A 21,606-nucleotide genomic window follows, 5' to 3' on the forward strand; every position below is an offset into this window, starting at 1 on the left:
ACGTTGCAGGTACGCTTCAACAATCTCCTAAAAATGGAAATTATTTGATCGCCTCTTATACAGCGTGCCAAGAAGTAGACAACGTAAGAATCTCATATACATCAACAACCAATAAAAAATATTTGCCTTTATCTTTATTTACTTTTTAATGTTGCTGATGTTAGAGTAACACTCGTATTCAAATATTATTTACAATAAAATGTCTGTTATGAGTGCTTAATATGCCATATGCATTATTTGTGAAATTCAAGATGTAATCTAATAAGCAAAATTTGACCGCGCACTCTTCTTTAGGTTTTTTATTACTAATAGATCTCAGGCTTCCAAACAGGGCAGTTGGAGACAGGATACTCTCCTAGCGAACAATGAATAACGACGATATAAAGATTTACAGCTAATCTATAGTTGGCTAAAAAGATTCTGAAATTGAATCGGATCAAAAAATTGGCACCGTGGCAGCTAGTCGTCGCGGTGATGCTGCTGACATCTACATCTACATCTACATCTACATGACTACTCTGCAATTCACATTTAAGTGCTTGACTGAGGGTTCATCGAACCACAATCATACTATCTCTCTACCATTCCACTCCCGAACAGCGCGCGGGAAAAACGAACACCTAAACCTTTCGGTTCGAGCTCTGATTTCTCTTATTTTATTTCGGTGATCATTCCTACCTATGTAGGTTGGGCTCAACAAAATATTTTCGCATTCGGAAGAGAAAGTTGGTGACTGAAATTTCGTAAATAGATGTCGCCGCGACGAAAAACGTCTTTGCTTTAATGACTTCCATCCCAATTCGCGTATCATATCTGCCACACTCTCTCCCCTATTACGTGATAATACAAAACGAGCTGCCCTTTTTTGCACCCTTTCGATGTCCTCCGTCAATCCCACCTGGTAAGGATCCCACACCGCACAGCAATGTTCTAACAGAGGACGAACGAGTGTAGTGTAAGCTGTCTCTTTAGTGGACTTGTTGCATCTTCTAAGTGTCCTGCCAATGAAACGCAACCTTTGGCTCGCCTTCCCCACAATATTATCTATGTGGTCTTTCCAATTGAAGTTGTTCGTAATTTTAACACCCAGGTACTTAGTTGAATTGACAGCCTTGAGAATTGTGCTATTTATCGAGTAATCGAATTCCAACGGCGATGGCGATGTAGTGGTGGTGTGTGCAAAGAAAGACGATGTTCCATCAGTGTCGCCATAACTGGGGCACTCAACCCTCTGGATCATCACAACATCGTGATCATGAGTCGAGTGCCTTTGTACCGCTGTTACAACATAGGGCCAGCTAAGTCACAACTAGCGCATCAAATTTTTAATACAGACCCTCCGGCATTAACATCGCACCGAGTTCCCTCGACAAGGAACCAAAAGTGACTCCTCTTTAGAACAGACGAAGTGCTACAACAGGCCACCCGGCTCTTATGAGTCGTAAAAGAAAAAGAGAAAAGACAAAAATAGAGAGAGAGAGAGAGAGAGAGAGAGAGAGGGAGAGAGAGAGACAGAGAGACAGAGAGAGAGAGAGAGAGAGAGAGAGAGTCTGGTGGCGATACTCGGAAATCATACATTATTCGCGTATATGTCAATAACGCACCCATGCCCACGCTCTCCCCACTCGCCCCCCCCCCCCCCCCTCCTCCTCCATCAACACTCCAAAGGAGGGCTGAAAATGCATAAGCACGCTTTACTACTTCGGATGATGTTCATATTTCGCCGAACAGTTTTGAACGGTTCCTAGTTGTTCCAAACTGTGCACGAGAGCAAAAATAGTGGTCGCGTTGCACTCTGAAGGGGTGCGATCACGTTCAATGGCGAACCCCCGCCCCCAGTGTTCTCAGAGCAGTGTTGAAACATCAAGGGGTGTCAGCAGTGTCAAACGTTGTCAAGACGTCCTCCTGCTGCTCATCGTAATGAGAAAGACGTTTTCGACTGCGAAATGTGTGGGAACCACTACCCCAAGGAAAGGGGTGGTTTCATTAACGCCCTTAATGCCACCCCATCAGGCCTTTTCGTGTCGATTTTGAGCGGCGGTGTGTGTGAAATGTTTTCGACCACCCACAAGAAAACCTACTGATCTGAACTCGGAGCGTCGTGGTTTTCACCTCCACCGCAGAGAGGGATGGAATATCGATGATAGGGGGTGTGACGGCCTTCCCACGGTGCCTTTATACAGTATTGTGATGAAAGCTGGTGCCCATGCGGCACCATTAATCCACCTGAAACGACAGATGAGCCTCTGAGGTCTGGCCTTTTTTTCGTATGTGTCAACATCTTGATGTCTGCAGCGTCGTCACTTCAGTCCGGAACCGCGCTCCTGCTACGGTCACAGGTTCGAATCCTGCCTCGGGCATGGATGTTTGTGATGTCCTTAGGTTAATTAGGTTTAAGTAGTTCTAAGTCTACATCTACCTCTACACACATACTCTGCAATCCACCATACGGTGCGTGGCGGAGGCTACCTCGTACCACAACTAGCATCTTCTCTCCCCATTGCACTCCCAAACAGAATGAGGGAAAAATGACTGCCTACATGCCTCTGTACGAGCCCTAATCTCTCTTATATTTGTGGTCTTTACGCGAAATATAAGTTGGCGGTAGTAAAATTGTACTGCAGTCAGCCTCAAATGCTGGTTCTCTAAATTTCCTCAGTAGTGATTCACGAAATGAACGCCTCCTTTCCTCCAGAGACTCCCACCCGAGTTCCTGAAGCATTTCCGTAACACTCGCGTGATGATCAAACCTACCAGTAACAAATCTAGCAGCTCGCCTCTAAATTGCTTCTATGTCCTCTCTCAATCCGACCTGATAGGGATCCCAAACGCTCCTGCAGTATTCAAGAATAGGTCGTATTAGTGTTTTATAAGCGGTTTCTTTTACAGATGAACCACATCTTCCCAAAATTCTACCAATGAACCGAAGACGACTGAGCGCCTTCCCCACAACTGCCATTACATGCTTGTCCCACTTCATATCGCTCTGAAATGTTACGCCCAAATATTTAATCGACGTGACTGTGTCAAGCGCTACACTACTAATGGAGTATTCAAACATTACGGGATTCTTTTTCCTATTCATCTGCATTAATTTACATTTATCTATATTTAGAGTTAGCTGTCATTCTGTACACGAATCACAAATCCAGTCAAAGTCTTCTTGTATCCTCCTACAGTCACTCAACGACGACACCTACCCGTACACCACAGCATTATCAGCAAACAGCCGCACATTGCTATCCACCCTATCCAAAAGATCATTTACGTAGATAGAAAACAACAACGGACCTACCACACTTCCCTGGGGCACTCTAGATGATAGCCTCACCTCCGATGAACACTCACCATCGAGGACAACGTACTGGGTTCTATTACTTAAGAAGTCTTCGAGCCACTCACATATTTGGGAGGCACCGAGTCAAACGCTTTCCAGAAGTCAAGGAGTATTGCATCCGTCTGATACCCTTCATCCATGGTTCGCAAGATATCTACGGGACTGATGAGCTCAGATGTTAAGTCCCATAGTGCTTAGAGCCATTTGAACCATTTTGCAGCGTCGTCGATCCTGAGGATGACGTCGCAGGATGCCGCCCTTTTGCATCACTACTGAGGAAGATTATAGGTACCTTTGAGCCAAATTTCAAACTTATACGACCCAATGGAAGACAATTACGTTGTTTCGGAGAAGTGATCCTTTAATTTTGTTGCGCAGTGTATGTATATTGATCACACGCACTGGATGTGTGTCTGCGTAATTCGTTTAATAGATATGTTATAATCTTTCTATAGGATTATACGCTATTACAGTGCCTCACGAAACAAACTCTTTTTCTTGGCCGAAGACTTTGGGGCATATAAATCAGCACAATATGAGACCTGACAAGGTGATGCATTATCTAAATTAATAGATCCTGCAAAAGAGAGATGCTAATTGTTCTCTGAGAAGTTAGAAGAAACAAGCAAGATACTAGTTTAAGGATTTAATAATTTTGTAGTCTTCGATTTGTCAGTCTCACAGCGTGTAGAATAAGATCGAGACTGGATCTAGGAATCAAAAATTACCATATACTGAGTTGATCACGTTTGTACGTTCGCGTTCACTCGGCAGGATGTTCATAGTGACTACTTGTTTCGAAACTGTATCGGCTCTTCCTCGTGCACATCTGAAAAAACGAACCGGGTTCTTCTAGCGACTCGAATAGACGTGACGTCACGAGTGACACATTTATCTTTCCATGCGTCACACAAAGAATCACCGGTGATGAAGAACTTACGACAGGGTATTAATTTCTAGGATTCCATTTCGTGTGTTTATAGCTCTGGGTGTCGCACACGAGTGACGTGTCAGCTATGTGTTTCAGAGGCTCAAAATACATACACTGAGAAACGCGGTATGCTATCCATTCCGGTGTATTATAAAGATAGCAACAACTGAAACCTTTGCAACAGAATGAACCGTTATGAAAATAGATATTTATACTCTCTGTGCTGTATAGATTTATTGAAGGTAATAAATGGGTCTCAGTGTGAAAAAATGGGCTTATCGATGCCACATCCCGTACTCAATTTCTTCTCTGAAACTATCATTTGAAAACTGATTACTTTAAATAGATAAATGATTTCCTGTGTTGTTCTGCTCCTTATTTCACAGTTTTTTAGGGCAGTTGTCTATCGGACTGGTTTGACCAATGAAATTTACCTTTATACGAAACATAAACAGAATTCCCTATGAAAATAAATATGTTAGTAGCTTTAATCCTGCTGTCCAAGTAGGTGAACTTGTAAATGAACGACATACATTGGCAATTTTTCCAAGCAGAGCGAATCTTCCATTGTTTGGCCGGAAGGCTGTGCGGTCATAGAGGCTTCAAGGGAGATCTCTTATCTATGTTTGTTGAATACAAAATACTGATCTTAAGACCAAAGTTATGAGATCAGGAATCTAGAGTCGAAAATGCATGCTTCAGGCGCTGCCAGATCTAGAACGTGGAAAAAGTGCGAGAATGTATTTGAAAACGGAACACTGGGCTGCCTCTCACGACGTTCTTGGCTGCGGCCGTAGAGTAGAAATGTGTCTGGAGTGAGCATAACGCACTGCATATGTTCTCACCATCACACCGATAGTGTCAAATGACTTTACTATATAGGCGTTCGTTTTCATTTCATGCTAAAACTGAAGCTTTAATATTACGAGGGTCATTCAATAATTAAAGAGACAAATTGGTCTGGAGAAAAAGCGTTTATTTTTACAGACAATACTTTTTCTACTTTTCGACATAATCCCCATGACCATTTATGCACTTGTTCCGACAGGCTACAAGCTTTTTTATTCCGGCTGCAGAGATCTCTTTATCTTGATGTTTGAACCAATTTTCCACACACTTGTCACGTACTCGTTGTCTTGCAACCTCTTCCCATGTAATGCCCCCTTCAGTGCACCAAACAAATGGAAATCACTACGTGCTAAATCAGGACTGTAAGAGGGATGAGGCAGTACTTCCCAGCCCTTTTTGTCGATGGTGTTAGTTGAGCAATATGAGGACGTGCGTTATCTTGCTGGAGAACGACACCTCTCCTCTGAGATCGACGACGTCTCTGCCTCATGGCTGGCTTCACCTTGTTTAAAAGCAAACCCGAGTAGTATTGGCTGTTCACTGTACGCTGCTTTTCGAGATAATCACAAAAAACTTGACCTTCAGCATCCCAAAATACCGTCAACATGACTTTTCCTGCTGAGGCTTGGGTTTTGAATTTTTTCTTGACAGGTGAGTTGGTGTGCTTCCACTGCATGCTTTGTCTTTTTGTTTCTGGCTCGTAATAGTGAACCCAAGTCATCACAAGTTAAAATTTTGTTGAGGAAGTGCTCACCTTCCCATCCATAACGTTCCTTTAGCTCTGTGCACACTCTCAACCTTGTTTCCTTGTGTAGCCACGTCAACTCCTTTGGGACCCATCTTGCACATGTCTTGCGGTACTTCAGCTTGTTACAGATAATGCTATGAACTGTACCAGTACTAAGTTGAATCTTATCAACTAGCATTTCCACAGTCACACGTCGGTCGGCACAAATAATGTCATCAATTTGGCTTTCAAGTGAGGGAGTTGAAACCGCAACTGGTCGGCCAGAACGGTGATCGTCAGTCATTGAGTCGCGACAATTTTTGAACTGCTCTACCCACTTGTAAAAATTTAAACGATTCAACAACCTTCACCATAAACCTTAGACATTCTACGGTATATATTCACTGGTTTCTCGCCTTCAGCAAGTAAAAAACTGGTAAGAGAACGTTGTTCAACTAATGTGGACGTTTTCAGCGGACTCTTCATCTTGGAATGTGTTTTTGAGGTTATAAACAAAACAATGTTGATACATAAGGTGACCAGGGTTCATCCCAGTGATGCCTACTTAAAACCATAAAAGTACCATACTTGCCATACAAACAGTTTCTTCCCGAGACCAATTTGTCTCTTTAATTATTGAACGACCCTCGTACATGTATTTTCATTATATCCATTCCGTTGTAACGAACTGCAGCTTTGATTTAAATTCGCTGTTTATGCACAGGGGTTGGACAGAAATAAGGAAACACCGTGAGAAATGCGTGCTCGAACATAAACACAGATGCTAAACAAGCCTGTAGGTTGCGCTGTTGTATTTGACCACAAACGGCACCTGTGCAGTGTCCTCAATACAGTGCCACTCGCGTTGAGAAGTATTTTATGTGTAGTTGTGAGTGCATTGTGGCGGAGCTAAGTGAATTACAACATATTCACATTGTTAGTGTTGATAGTGCGTGCTTCTGTACCAAAGGTAGCCGAAGTGTTAGAATTTTCAAGAGGCACCATATCGAATAATAATACCGCATATAGGGAGAACGGAAAATCATCATCCGGCAATTAACAACGCGGACGAAAGTGTGTGTTGAGTGATTATGACGGACGGTAATTTAGGAGGACGGTGACAAATATAAGAGGATGACAGCTGCAAAAGTCCCTGCGGAACCGAATGTTGCACTTGCAAATCCTGACAGTACCGCAACACGAGTGGAGCTCCATCAGCTAGGCATAACAGGGCGAGTTGGAAATCCAAAACTACTCTTTCGTGAAGTAAACGCCCGTCAGAGGAAAACGTGGTGCCAAAGCCGTAAAATCTGGACTATGGAACAGTGGAAGATAGTCATTTGGTCTGTTGAGCCTTGTTGCGCACTCTTACCAACTTCTGAGCAAATTTACGTCCCAAGAGGGAAACACGGCGAGGTTTCGGTGACGATTTGGGCAGCAATATCGTGGTATTCCATGGGTACTGTACAAGGTTACATTACTGCCAAGGACCATTAGACCATTTTACCTAAACAGGTCCATCTCAAGGTACATTTTTTTCCCTCAATGGTGATGTTCTGATCCAAGACGACAGGGCTCCTGTTCAAACAGTTCGCATCGTCCAGGACTGCGTTTGAGAGCAGGAGGTTGAATTGTCGCATCTTTCCGCTCACCATATCTCAGAATTATTGACCCTTTGTGATCTGATTTGGCCAGAAGGAAAGTGGTCGCTATCCACCTGCAAGATCATTACCTCAACTTGCAACTATTTTGCAGACAAAAGGGTATGAGATTCCCTTGAAAACCACAAATAACCTTTATTTATACATTCCGAGATGACTGGAAGCGGTTTTGAATGCCAAGGGTTTTCCTGCGTAGTACTAGGTATAGTAATGTGTTGTGTTTTTGCTGTTTCCATGTTTTTGGCCAACCTGTTAGGTACATGCAACTAGTACCTTTTTTAATTTGATGCGATTTACTTGTGTTGAACCATTAACCATTTTCAACGCAGTGCTAACTCATCATCAGATGCTGGTGCTACAGGAAGATTATTCTCTGGACTATGTACGGCTACGCTCTAGAGTCCGGCGCTAACGAAAACCGAGGCATAAGTTGCCGAAGTCTTTACGAAGCGAAAGATTGTCAAGTTTTAGAACAACTGCATCGTACTTCTTCGAGGTACCCCGACTATTTAATTCCGATAAAGAACTATAAGCTGGGAGAAATATACGTTACCGGAACGAATTTGTCCTCGGTACCAACAGTCAGTAACGTAACGATCCATTTCGGTAACATATGTCACAGTTATCGTTATTTTTGCCAACACCACGACTCTAGCGTTTAGCTGCACGTGGTCTAGAGAAGTCTTTCTGTAACGCCTTTATCTGATGACGCGCTTGCAGTGATTCGAAAACTGGTTAATGGAGAATAGATCTTATGAATTTCAAAAAGTGATTAGTTGCATACAACCTACATAAACCGTTAATTACAGGTATTTGTCCTATTTTACACATTTATTTAGGCAAACAGTGGTTAACAGCTGCTGCTCCTATGGATGCAATTCGAACTATCTGTACATGGAATAAGGAACAGTTGCTTTTCATAGGTAAGAGGCATAATAGTTTTATTATAGCTATTATACAAGTAAGAAAAGCTTTATGTCTTGAAAAATATGGAGACACTGAAATGAAGGTTTAATATATCAGAATTACGTTGTGTAATTCTGTGGTCATATATTTACGAGAAGGAAAGGTCTACGACTAATGAGGAAAATAATGTGACAAGAAAATACATTGCTGGATTTTTCCTTAAGATGATTGTTTTCGCCATTTGATTAAACCAGATGAAAAATGTTAAGGTATAAGATGCCATCAACACCATTTTGAATGTCATTCTGTTCACTCTTCTTTGCACCGAGCGAGGTGGCGCAGTGGTAGGGCACTGGACTCGCATTCGGGAGGACGACGGTTCAATCCCGCGTCCGGCCATCCTGATTTAGGTTTTCCGTGATTTCCCTAGATCACTCCAGGCAAATGCCGGGATAGTTCCTTTGAAAGGGCACGGCCGACTTCCTTCCCCATCCTTCCCTAATCCGAGCTTGTGCTCCGTCTCTAATGACCTCGTTGTCGACGGGACGTTAAACACCAATGTCCTCCTCCTCCACTCTTCATTGTTGCTATCACATTGATCTATCACGAAATGTATAACACTGTAGCCTAACTTAAATTTTACAAGTCACATCTTTAAACTAAGTCGTTTTATTTATACGCAAGAATGTCTGAACAAGAGAATGAAATGTATTGTTTTATGTTGGTTGACTTTATTGCACAGTTGTTCATCTATTTTATGTGATATTTATTCTACATTGGAGAAGATACTTGTACATAATTTGCGCAACGTAGATATCATAAAAGTTATACGATTACTCTGTGCTTGTCTATAAAGAAGAAAAAACTGAATAAAGAAAAATCGAGAAAAATGGACAAACATCTATCTAAATATACTACGAGGATTGACTGAAAAGTAATGCTTCCACCTTCGTAACTCTTCAACAGTTGGCAGAGTTGGTGTGCGGTAGGTACTGGCGTGCTCCGTAGCCTCTTCTCTACAGCTCCAGTTGGCGGGAAGCCTTAGCATTGAACGGTTGTGTTGTTACAGTGTAAAGTATGGAACCCTGCGCAGACAGTCGGTTAATGCGATTTAAGCAAAGTGCAGTCATTGAATTCTTGACAGCAGAAGGTGTCACCCCAAAGGAGATTCATCAGAGAAATAAAGAAGTTTATGCTGATTGTGTTGATGTGAGTACTGTGCGTCGTTGGGCAAGTAAGTTTAAGGATGTTGAAGCGAGAACATCTGACATGCGTGACAAACAAAGAGTTGGACGTCCTGTGACAGCAACCACAGAGTTTCACAAGCAAAATGTTGACACATTGATTCAGGACGATCGTCGTATCACTCAGAGAGAAACTGTAAGCACAATCGGCATTTCCCAAGAAGGTGTGGGTCACTTTATTGCTTTGCTTGGCTATCGGAAGGTCTGTGCACGATGGGTACCCCGGATGCTGACTCCTGAAATGAAAGAGCACAGATCTGAAATTTGCTAGGAACTCCTCTCGCGTTACGAGAATGAAGGTGACGCCCTTCTCCATTCGACTGCGACAGGAGGCGAAACGTGGGTACACCATTACGACCTTGAGACGAAACATCAGTCTATGGAGTATCTACACAAAGACTCGCCCCAGAAAAAGAAATTCAAGACGCAGCACTCAGCTGGAAAAATCATGGTCACAGTGTTCTGGGACGCAGATGGTGTTATTCATGTTGATTTCCTTGATCGTGGGACAACAATAAATTCAGAGCATTACATCACAACGCTGCGAACTCTGAAACGACGGCTAACAAGGGTCCTACAGCATGACAATGCCAAACCACACACTTCACGTGCCACCACAGCAGAACTTCAGAGTCTGAATCTCACCACCGTACGGTATCTCCATACAGTCCAGATTTAGCACTGTCTGACTTCCATCTGTTCTCGATAATGAAAGACGATATGTGGGGACATCATTATACTTCTCATGAAGACGTTGAGAGAACTGTGAGACTGTGGTTGCGGTAACGGAGTGTCGACTTCTTCCGTGGCGGCTTCAGAAAACTTGTTTATCGTTGGCAGAAATGTATCCAATTGGCTGGTGATTATGTGGAAAAGTGAATATTGCTAATTAAAGATCACATTCTAAGGATTATTTCTGCGTTTGCTGTATTAAAGTATTCCCATCCAGACCCAATTAACGAAGGTGGAGGCATTACTTTTCATTCAGCCCTCGTATAAACTCTTCTCCCTTCTCCCCCCCTTCACCCTCAACCCCCGCCCCGCAGTCAAGAATCGGGAGTGTTAACAACATTCAGTGACTGTTGTCTCAAGCGAAGACGGTATTTGAGGAAGAACTAGATGGCAAAGAACAGGTGAGAAGTTAGACTGGAGTGTAAATCGGCGCCGGCCGAAGTGGCCATGCGGTTAAAGGCGCTGCAGTCTGGAACCGCAAGACCGCTGCGGTCGCAGGTTCGAATCCTGCCTCGGGCATGGATGTTTGTGATGTCCTTAGGTTAGTTAGGTTTAACTAGTTCTAAGTTCTAGGGGACTAATGACCTCAGCAGTTGAGTCCCATAGTGCTAAGAGCCATTTGACCCATTTTTTTGTAAATCGGCGTTTGTGATTTATTTACTGTAGCACACATTATAACTAACATACAGTGTAACATTTAGTTTTCCATTTGAACAAGCGGATATATATCTACATTTATCGCCAATTAACACAGTTTTAGAGTTTATTAGAGACTATAACCTCAAACATGTTTCAATAAATTAGTAACTTTTATCATAGGTTTTATCGGGTACCTTAACAGAAATCTCGTTTGCATATTAATTACTTCAGTTTGTAACACTTTTAGGTTAATAGATCCAAAAATTGAAAGAGAATCAGAAGTTTCAGTTTTGAGTTACTTTTTTACTGTTCTATAAAGCATTGCACCAGCCATAATGCAACTACGGTATGAGTTGATTGACATTCATAAGCAGCTGGAAATGGCCATGACTCTTATCAAAAGATTGAAAGGCGCTACGAATGCGCGTTTCAGGAGCGCTTCCAACAGTAATGAAACGGAGATATCAAAGGTGCCTTAATTACTATCCTCTCCTCCGGAGTCTGTTCTTCTCTATGGGAAATACGGAAACTCTCACTACTCATCCACTTGGCTATGAGTGGTGTCGAAGCGGTGGGCTAGTTGTCCTGTACAGGGAAGGCATGGACCATGGAGAACTCGAAGTGTTTTATACTGATCCCCCTAACCAGCTAGTTCAAGATGCTGCCGTTCACTAAGATCGAAACTCAACCACTGAGACTCACACCACCTTTTGGAAAACTTGCTATGTCCTGTATCAAGACGAGTCAAATGCAAAAGGGTAAGGGTTTGTTAATCGTCAGCAGTTCAAATGCATGGCGAATAATGGTATCCACTAGGGCAATGGCAGCAAGGACTGGGACGGAACTCTAGGGGCATTCAGTGTGTACCCCTTGGGGCTTCATTCAACATGTTGAAGAGGCTGTTCCGGCAACTACTGAGGAAAAGGGTGCAACCAACTACAAGTTGTGGTGCACTTTGGAACAAACGGTACCTATCATCCGGGCTCCGAGGTCATACTTGGATCATTCCAGTGACTGGAAGCGAAGGTTGAGAAGGCCAGTCTTGCATCTGCAATTTCATCGACGTTCACGACTTGCAGCATTGTCCCAAGAACTGATCGGGGCTGCTAGTTGTTAGTCGAGTGGAAGGATTGAACCAAAGACTCACAATGTTCTGCGACAAGCTAGGCTAGCTACCCAGGTAGCTTACAGTGTGTGGGGTGCACACAAGGGTGGGACATGAACTTAAAGCCGAATCCTTCTATCAGCCACCGGACTCATCTCCAAACTTCAGAGAAAATCTAAGTTCACTAGCAAGTAAGTTCCCTTGTCATACTGTCGTTACTGTAGGAGACATTAGTAGCCCAAAATCAATAGCGAAAGTTACACTATTTCAAGCGGTGGGCGTGAAAAGACGTTCTGCGATACATTAGTAAATGAGTTCTCTGAAAACTACCTAGAACATTTTGTTCGGAAGCTCACTCATTATGGAATTCTGTTGTATCTAAAACAACAAATAAACCTAACTTGAAGACTTAATAGAATCTTGTGGCAGTGAAAATGAGGCAGTTGTAGCAACAATGACTTCTTAAGTACAAAGGGACACTAACACAAGTTGAAAGAGGTATACTTTCATCAAAGTGCATGAAGAGGCAGTAGTACCGCACCTCAATAACAAATTCGAAACGTTTAGCTCTGGAGAAGTGCATGTAGAAGAACTGCCTTCAGAAGAATAGTGGACCACGTAGCTATGCATCTAGTATAATTGTTCACGATGGGAGAGGCTCTCCATGGTGTACAATCAGTGTAAGGAAACTTCTAACGGAACAGAGACTACCGCATAATAGTTCTAAAACGAAGCTTAGGGCTAGAGATCAGGAGATGCTAAACGAAACGCATTTGGCTGTCAAGAGGGAAGTTCGTGAAGCCTTCAGTGTCTACCGAACCACAATATTAATGAAGGATGTTTCTCAAAAGCAAAAGAAATTCTGCTCATACGTAAAGCCTGTTGGTGGTAACAAAGTCAGTGTCCTGATATTCATGGATGAGACAGGAACTGAAACTGAGTGTAGCAAAGCAAAAACAGAAAGGCTGAGCTGTTTTCAAATGTTTCTTTACAAATGAAAATTCGTATTACTCCAATTCTCGCTCCAATTCTCGCTGCAAAGATGTGTGACATAAATCTTAATACCAAGGGCGTTTAGAAGCAGCTGAAATCCCTAAAACATAACAAAGCCCCAGGGCCCGATGGAATCCCAATTGATTCTATACCGAATTTGCTGTACAACTAGGCCCCCTTTAGCTATAGTCCACCACATCTCCCTCGAACAGAAAACCTAGCCAGTAATTGGCAGAAAGCATAGGGCACACCGTCTACAGGGAGGATAGCAGAAACGAGCCACAAAACTACCAGCCAATATCTTTAACACCCATTTGTTGTAGAATCTTAGAACATATTCTAAGCTCAGACATAATAAGGTGTTTCGAACACAATTATCTTCTCCGCGCCAACCAACATGGAATCCTAAAACATAGGTCAAGTGAAACCCAACTCGCACTTTTCTCACATGACATACTGAAAGCTTTGTATAAAGGCTGTCATGTGGATGCATTCCTTCTCGATTTATGTAAATTATTTGACTCAATACCGCACCTACGATTATTATCAAAAATATGAACATATCAAGCGAAATTTGTCACTGGGCTGGGGCTTTTTTAAATGGGAGGACGCAGTATATCATCTTGAATGGCGTGTCATCGACTTAGAAGTAACTTCACGTATGCCATAGAGAAATGTATTGGGGCCCTTTCCGCTAAGGTTGTATATTAATGATCTAGCAGACAATATTAATAGTAATCTTAAATTTACACATATGATGCGGTTACCTATAACGAAGTATTATCTGGAAAAATCCGCCCATGTATTCAATCAGATCTTGATATGATATGAAAGTTGTGCAAATATTGGCAATTTGTTTTAAATGTCCAAAAATGTAAAATTGTTCACTTCAGGAAAATAAAAAGTAGTATCCTGTGACTAAAGTATCAACGAGCTACCGCTGGAATCGGTCAACTCATACCCTACACCTGGCTGTAACGCTTTGTAGGGATGTGAAATGGAACGATCGTTTCGCTCCGTCATGGGTAAAACAGGTGGCAGATTTCGGTTTATTGGTAGGTTACTAAGGAAACGTAACCAGTGGACAGAGGAGTTTGCTTGCAAATCATTCGTGGGATACAGCATAGAATATTGCTCAAGTGCGCGTTATCCTTACAAAGCGAGACTTACAGGGAATACTGAACATACACAGCACAGAAAAGATCAGCACGAATGGTCACTTATTTGTTTGATATGTGGAAGAGTGTCACAGAGGAGATGACACAACTGAACTGGAAAGGAACCTGAAAATAGAGGCAAACAGTTCCCGGAAAGCTTAATATGTAAGTTTCAAGAAGCGACCTTAAATAACGACTCTAGGACAATATTTCACAACCCGGGGATAATTACCTCCTCAGGGGTAAAAACAAAAGTGTTCAACAGCGTTCCCGGTCACTATACTAAATTATTTTTGGAAGATAGTTACTGTTGTCACTATTTTGTGAGGCTGTAATACTGAATACATGGGTTACCAGTTATTTCATTTTTTCAGATACCAAGGTTCACGCGTGAGACAATGTGCTATAGGTTGTAGCCTATGAAACGAATGTACAAACATCATCTAGGTGACATAGTCCATCCACTACAGACATACTTTGCACCACGCGCCTAAGACAATAAAATTAAGACTATACATCAGATACACTGAAATAGCTCATGAAAATGTCTTCCGCAAATTGTTTGTAGTCCCCGCTATAGTTCAGAAATAGCTCCGTGAATCACCCCGCAACTATAAAGGAAGTAATCGACTGCTCAAGAATTACTATATAATGCCTACTACACTGCTGTAGGGCTAACACTGCATTATTATTATTATTATTATTATAAATTTATGTCAGCTGAGAAATGAGGAGTCCAACAATCAAGTGATTCTCAAACAATAGGCCTAAGTATAGTGCATACGTTTTAATGTGGTTGATTTTAAATGGGACTGTATTGCACGAAAATTAAACAGCATTCATCTTACGTCATTTTAAAAATAAAAATAATCAAAGAAAACTGTTTATCATTATAAAGTTTACTTATGCACTAATGTTCATGACTAAGGTGGGAGGGATGGGGCCGGCCGCTGTGGTCGAGCGGTTCTAGGCGCTTTAGTCCGGAACCGCGCTGTTGCTACGGTCGCAGGTTCGAATCCTGCCTCGGGCATGGATGTGTGTGATGTCATTAGGTTAGTTAGGTTTGAGTAGATCTAAGTCTAGGGGACTGATGACCTCAGATGTTAAGTGCCATAGTGCTTAGAGCCATTTGACCCATTTGGAGGGGTGGTGGTGGTGAGGGGGTAGCAGTTAGTATCTGATTGCGCGATTCGTCACAGGGTTATTTGGTAACCGTGATAGCGTTACGGAGATGTTTAGCAAACTCAAGTGGCAGACTGCAAGAGAGGCGCTCTGCATCGCGGTGTAGCTTGCTCGCCAGGTTTCGAGAGAGTGCGTGTCTGGATGAGGTATCGAATATATTGCTTCCCCCTACTTATACCTCCCGAGGAGATCACGAATGTAAAATTAGAGAGATTCGAGCGCGCACGGAGGCTTTCAGACAGTCGTTCTTCCCGCGAACCATACACGACTGGAACAGAAAAGGGAGGTAATGACAGTGGCACGTTAAGTGCCCTCCGCCACACACTGTTGGGTGGCTTGCGGAGTATAAATGTAGATGTAGATGTAGATGTTGGAGTAATGAACTCAGAAAGGATGGGAACCACTGCTCTAGGACAATACTACAAAGTGGTTAAAAAAAATGGTTCAAATGAGCACTATGGGACTTAACATCTGAGGCCATCAGTCCCATAGAATTTAGAACTACTTAAACCTAACATAAGTACATCACGCACATCCATGCCCAAGGCAGGATTCGAACCTGCGACCATAGCTGTCACGCGGTTCCAGACCTAGAAACGCTCGGCCACCGCGGCCGGCACAATGCTACAATCGCTTACTTATTACTCTGTGGGGATCGTGAGTACATGATTATATTAATTACACACATAGGAGCGGTTAACCTGTCATTTGTTCCGCGCTCCATACGTGAACAGAACAGGATGTGGATGTACGGACTCACCCCTGAACCAACATCGTACGGCGCCGAAGTCTGGCTTCAGCTTGGCGCCCTTGGGCACGGAGTCGGAGAACTCGACGGCAGCGGTGGCCGCGCACACGAGGGCGGCGCCGCCCCACGCGTAGGCGGAGAACCACCAGAAGCGCCGGCGGTCGCCGTCCCAGGCGCCGCCCTGCAGCGAGCGCAGCCCACTGCAACACCGCAACACAGCGCCATCAGCGCCTCCGTCGGGCACCTGCTGCTAAACAACTGGACCAATAATACCTACACTTGACACCGTATCGATACCTCGATAACAGAGGCAGCTCGCACTTAAAGGATCCAAGACACAGTCGCCCCGATGGATGTACACCCCTCTGCAAAACTTTAGGACGAGATAGATAAAGTACCATGACATATACTCAGAAAATAAGGAATTATTCGAATGGTACGTAGTAAAGGAGTTTTGCTATTTGGGGAGCAAAGTAACTGATGATGGTCGACATAGAGAAGATATAAAATGTAGACTGGCAGTGACAAGGAAAGTGTTTCTGAAGAAGAGAAATTTCTTAGCGTTGAGTATAGATTTAAGTGTCAGGAAGTCGTTTCTGAAAGTATTTGTATGAAGTGTAGCCATGTATGGAAGTAAAACATGGACGATAAATAGTTTGGACAAGAAGAGAATAGAAGCTTTCGAAATGTGGTGCTACAGAAGAATGCTGAAGATTACATGGGTAGGTCGGATAACTAATGAGGTGGTATTGAATAGAATTGGGGAGAAGAGGAGTTTGTGGCACAACTTGACAAGAAGAAGGGATCGGTTGGTAGGACATGTTCTGAGGCATCAAGGGATCACAAATTTAGCATTGGAGGGCAGCGTGGAGGGTAAAAATCGTAGAGGGAGACCAAGGGATGAATACACTAAGCAGATTCAGAAGGATGTAGGTTGCAGTAAATACTGGGAGATGAAGAAGCTTGCACAGGATAGGGTAGCATGGAGAGCTCCATCAAACCAGTCTCAGGACTGAAGACCACAACAACAACAACAACAACGGAAATCGGTAGATGTGATGTACATGCAGAGAGAAACAAATGATTAGAGTTCCAGAAAACCGGAATGATTTGTTCAAGAGAAAGACCTTCAGAAACTGAGCATGTCAGTAACGTTTTGGTCCACCTCTGGCCCTAAGGCAAGCAGTTATACGGATTAGCGTGGTTGGCAGGGTTGTTGATGTCCACCTGAGGGATATTGTGCCAAATTCTGTCGAAATGGCGCGTTAGATCATCAAGATCTAGAGCTGGTTGAAGGGCTCTGGCCAAAGTGCTGCAGACGTCCTCATTTGGGAAGAAATCTGGCGACCTTGCTAGCCTAGGTACGGTTCGGCAAACATGAAGACAAGCAACGGAAAATCTCGACGGGAGCGGGCGGGCATTATCTTGTTGAAATGTAAACCCAGGGTGTCGTGCAAGGAAGAAGAAACGGGACGTACCGCTGTGCTGCATGGGTGCCGTGGTCATCGCTGGTCGTCGGGACCCAATTCGAAGCAAGACCGATCACTGAAGACAGTTCTATACGGTCATTGCGATTCCAGGCCGAAGACACGTCTGGCGATGCCCCCAGACAGCGGTGTAATACCAAGTTGACTGTCGCCCGCCATACGTCCCGCAGTCAGGTTTGATGGTCTGATATTGGCATTTCATTTCTTAGCACGACCCCTTCGGTTGTCATCAACGGAACCCTAACAGCACAGCGGTACGTCGACTACATTCTACGGCCGTCTTATTGCCCTTGATGGCAACCCATATAGGCCTAAATTTCAGCAAGGTAACGCCCGATCGCACACGGTGAGAGTTTCTACTGCTTGTCTTCGTCATTGCTAAATCGTACAACCCTACCTCGACCAGCAAGATCGCCGGATATCTCCAGAATTGAGAACTTCTGGAGCATTACGGGCAGAGCCCTTCAACCACCTCCGGATTTTGACGATCTAACGCACGAATTGGACAGAATTTGGCATGGTATCAATCACGATGACATCCAACAATTTCTCAATCAAGGCCAAGCCGAATAATTGATCGCATAAGGGCCAGAGACGAACCAATGCGTTACTGACTTGCTCAATTTCTGAAGCACTTTCTCTTAAATAAATCACCCAATTTTCCTGAAATTATAATCATTTGTTTCTCTTTACATGTATGTAACTTCTGTCTAATTGCTTCCCATTCGGATAATTGCTTCATGGTGTGTTTCTCTTTTTTGTCTTAGAATTATTAACTACTAGCTGGAAATCAATGAATATGCGGGGACATGTTGCCAGAGGTTTCCCAGTCGTGCATACAAAATAGTGCGTCACATGGCGTGAGGTCAGAGTGACGATAGCGCCAAATGGCACTGGCCCAGCAACACGAGGCAGTTGGACGAACAGGAAAACATAGTGTGTGTTAATCAGTGACCATTTACGCTGCAATGCGGTGGTGGTTTTCATTGCAACGTGGCTTGGAGACAACATTCGGTTGACTTCACACCGAGTGGTATCACAGGGACATGGAAAGAAGGAAGAAGTGTGACGAGTGTAGCACAGTGGATGGGTATCTACATCTACATGTATACTCCGCTAGCCACCAAGCGGTGTGTGGCGGAGGACACAATTCGCGCCAAAGTCATATCCCCCCCCCCCCCCTCTCTGTTCCATTCGCGTATTGCGCAAGGGAAAAACGACTGTTTAAACGCCTCAGTACGAGCTCTTATTTCCCTTATCTTTGAATGATGATCACTGCGTGATTTGAAAGTTGCTGGTAATAATATATGCTCTACATGAGTTCGAGTCTCGGTACTGCACACAGTATTAATCTGCCAGGAAGTTTCATATCAGCGCACACTCCGCTGCAGAGTGAAAATCTCATTCTGGACATGCTCTACATCCTCGGTGAAGATGGGATTTCGGAATTTAGTGAGCAGCCCCTTCTGTTTAGCGCGCCGTCTATCTGTAAGTGTGTCCCACTTTAAACTTACTATGAGATTTGTAACGCTCTCGCGATGGCTAAATGTACCAGTCACGAATCTTGCCGCTCTTCTTTGGACCTTCTCAATCTCTTGAATCAGACCCAACCGGTAAGGGTCCCATACAGAAGAACAATATTCCAAGACTGGACGAACTAACGTATTGTAAGCTATTTGCCGGCCGGAGTGGCCGTGCGGTTCTGGGCGCTACAGTCTGGAGCCGAGCGACCGCTACGGTCGCAGGTTCGAATCCTGCCTCGGGCATGGATGTGTGTGATGTCCTTAGGTTAGTTAGGTTTAATTAGTTCTAAGTTCTAGGCGACTGATGACCTCAGAAGTTAAGTCGCATAGTGCTCAGAGCCATTTGAACCATTTTTTTGTAAGTTATTTCCGTTGTTGAAGGACTGCATCGCTTCAGGATTCCACCAACAAACCGCAATCTAGAGTTCGCCTTACCCGTTACTTGTGTAATCTGAACATTCCATTTGAGATCATTCCGAATAGTCACACCCAGATACTTGACGGACGTTACCGCTTCCAAAGACTGGGCATTTATTTTGTACTCGTACATTAATGGGGATTTTCGCCTTGTTATACGCAATAGGTTACACTTACTAAGATTGAGAGAACTGCCAGTCAATACATCACGCATTTATTTTCTGCAAATCCTCATTGATTTGTTCACAACTTTCATGTGATACTACTTTCCTGTAGACTACAGCATCATCGGCAAACAGTCTAAGGCCGCTGTCAATACCATCAACCAGATCGTTTATGTAAATCGTATTGTTCACAGCATTGTTTCACTTGCATGGGAAGCGTTCCTAATCATAGGCACTGCTGCCTCAAGATGAGGAGGTCGTCGATAATGATCTTATACATCGGAAAATGAACGCTATATTGTGCAACTGGCAAGAAGGGACCCAAGTCAAACAGCGGGTACAATGGAAACAGCATTTCTCAAAAGTGCAGTGCACTCAGTGTCACACTCCACAGTGGCAGGGTGGCGGCATGGGGGTGGTCCCTTTTCCGGACGACAGTAAATTGTGTTCCGTTGACACCTGCACATCGGCACCAACGTTAGCGATGGCACCAGCGAGTAGTAGGGCTGCATACTGTTCTCGGTTGAGTGCAGACTCAGTCTGAGCAGGTATTCTGACCGTCTCCTCACATATCGAAAGGTAGGAACGCTTAATGCGATCACAAACATTGTCAAACGAGATCGTTTTGGATGTCCAGGTGTTATGGCGTGGAGAAGCATAATGATGCACGAGCGTACTGACTTTCAAATTTTTGATTACAGTAGACTCAGCAGTTACTGTGACACTATAATATTTTTCCACATGCAGCTTTTCATGGGTACATTTGGCCCTGACTTCATTTTTATGGATGATAATGAGCGAGTGCTTCGAACTGCAGAGGTGGAGTAGCTCTTGCAATGAGAGGATATTCGGCGAATTGACTGCCTTGCACGTTACACCGATTTAAATCCCATCGAACTCGTGTGCAGTGCGTTGGGGAGACGTATTCCAGCACGTCCAAATGCACTAACGATCATTCAGCAGTTGTTAACAGTCCTGGTGGAGGGATGGAACGTCTTACCACAACAACTCCTTACAAACTTCGTGGCCACACGCTGCAGAGGATTCACTGCCGTACGTGGCGATCACACATCCTATAAAGAACCAGGACCCGCCATTTATAAGGTCTGGGGACCAAGAATTCAGTGTAATTATTGTCTTTGAATAAAAGTGTAATTTCTATTCGTCACCATATACTTTTCAGTTACCTTTGTACAACACTTCTTTGTATGTATAATCTACGTTTCACCGAACTATGTGTCTTGACAGTGACACATCGCGTGAAAATTACTTTCGTCCTTAAGTTTTGCACATCAGTGTGCCATATTATAAGTCAACGGCCTTGCCGCAGTGGTAACACCGGTTCCCATCAGATCACCGAAGTTAAGCGCTAGCACTTGGATGGGTGACCATCCGGTCTGCCGAGCGCTGTTGGCGAGGTGCACTCAGCCCTTGTGAGGCAAACTGAAGAGGTACTTGACTGAGATGTAGCAGCTCCGATCTCGTACACTGACATCGGCCGGGAGAGCGGTGTGCTGACCACATGCCCCTCCATATCCGCATCCAGTGACGTCTGTGAGATGAGGATGACACGGCGGGCATGAAGACCATCTTCTCCTGTGCCTGCAGACGTTGAGGTGATTCGAAGGAGGTCAGCTAGAATCCAACAAGCAGCTGAATGAGCAACAGCCGAGGCTGGTGAGGAGTAGCGACGACTTGTAAACACTGTAAAGCAATGACTGTTTTACTACCGTCCAAGATGCCTCACAGGTTTCCAACAGCTATCTGGCTTCAAAAAGAGATGTCACCACTCGGCTCTCTGTAG

At 43.9% G+C, this 21,606-nt stretch overlaps 1 protein-coding gene across 2 annotated transcripts in view; it reads right to left on the bottom strand.

Annotated features, from left to right (window-relative positions):
* Positions 1 to 21,606, bottom strand: part of LOC124545051 (probable G-protein coupled receptor Mth-like 1) — a 399,074-nt gene that overhangs the window by 61,365 nt on the left and 316,103 nt on the right. For both annotated transcript variants that reach the window (XM_047123840.1, XM_047123839.1), the window contains exon 7: positions 16,224 to 16,411. In XM_047123840.1, coding sequence (XP_046979796.1) covers positions 16,224 to 16,411 — 188 coding nt within the window. The remainder of the gene's footprint in view (positions 1 to 16,223; positions 16,412 to 21,606) is intronic.

The sequence above is a fragment of the Schistocerca americana genome, chromosome 8, assembly GCF_021461395.2.
Source record: "Schistocerca americana isolate TAMUIC-IGC-003095 chromosome 8, iqSchAmer2.1, whole genome shotgun sequence".
In the NCBI taxonomy this organism is placed as follows: Eukaryota; Metazoa; Arthropoda; class Insecta; order Orthoptera; family Acrididae; genus Schistocerca; species Schistocerca americana.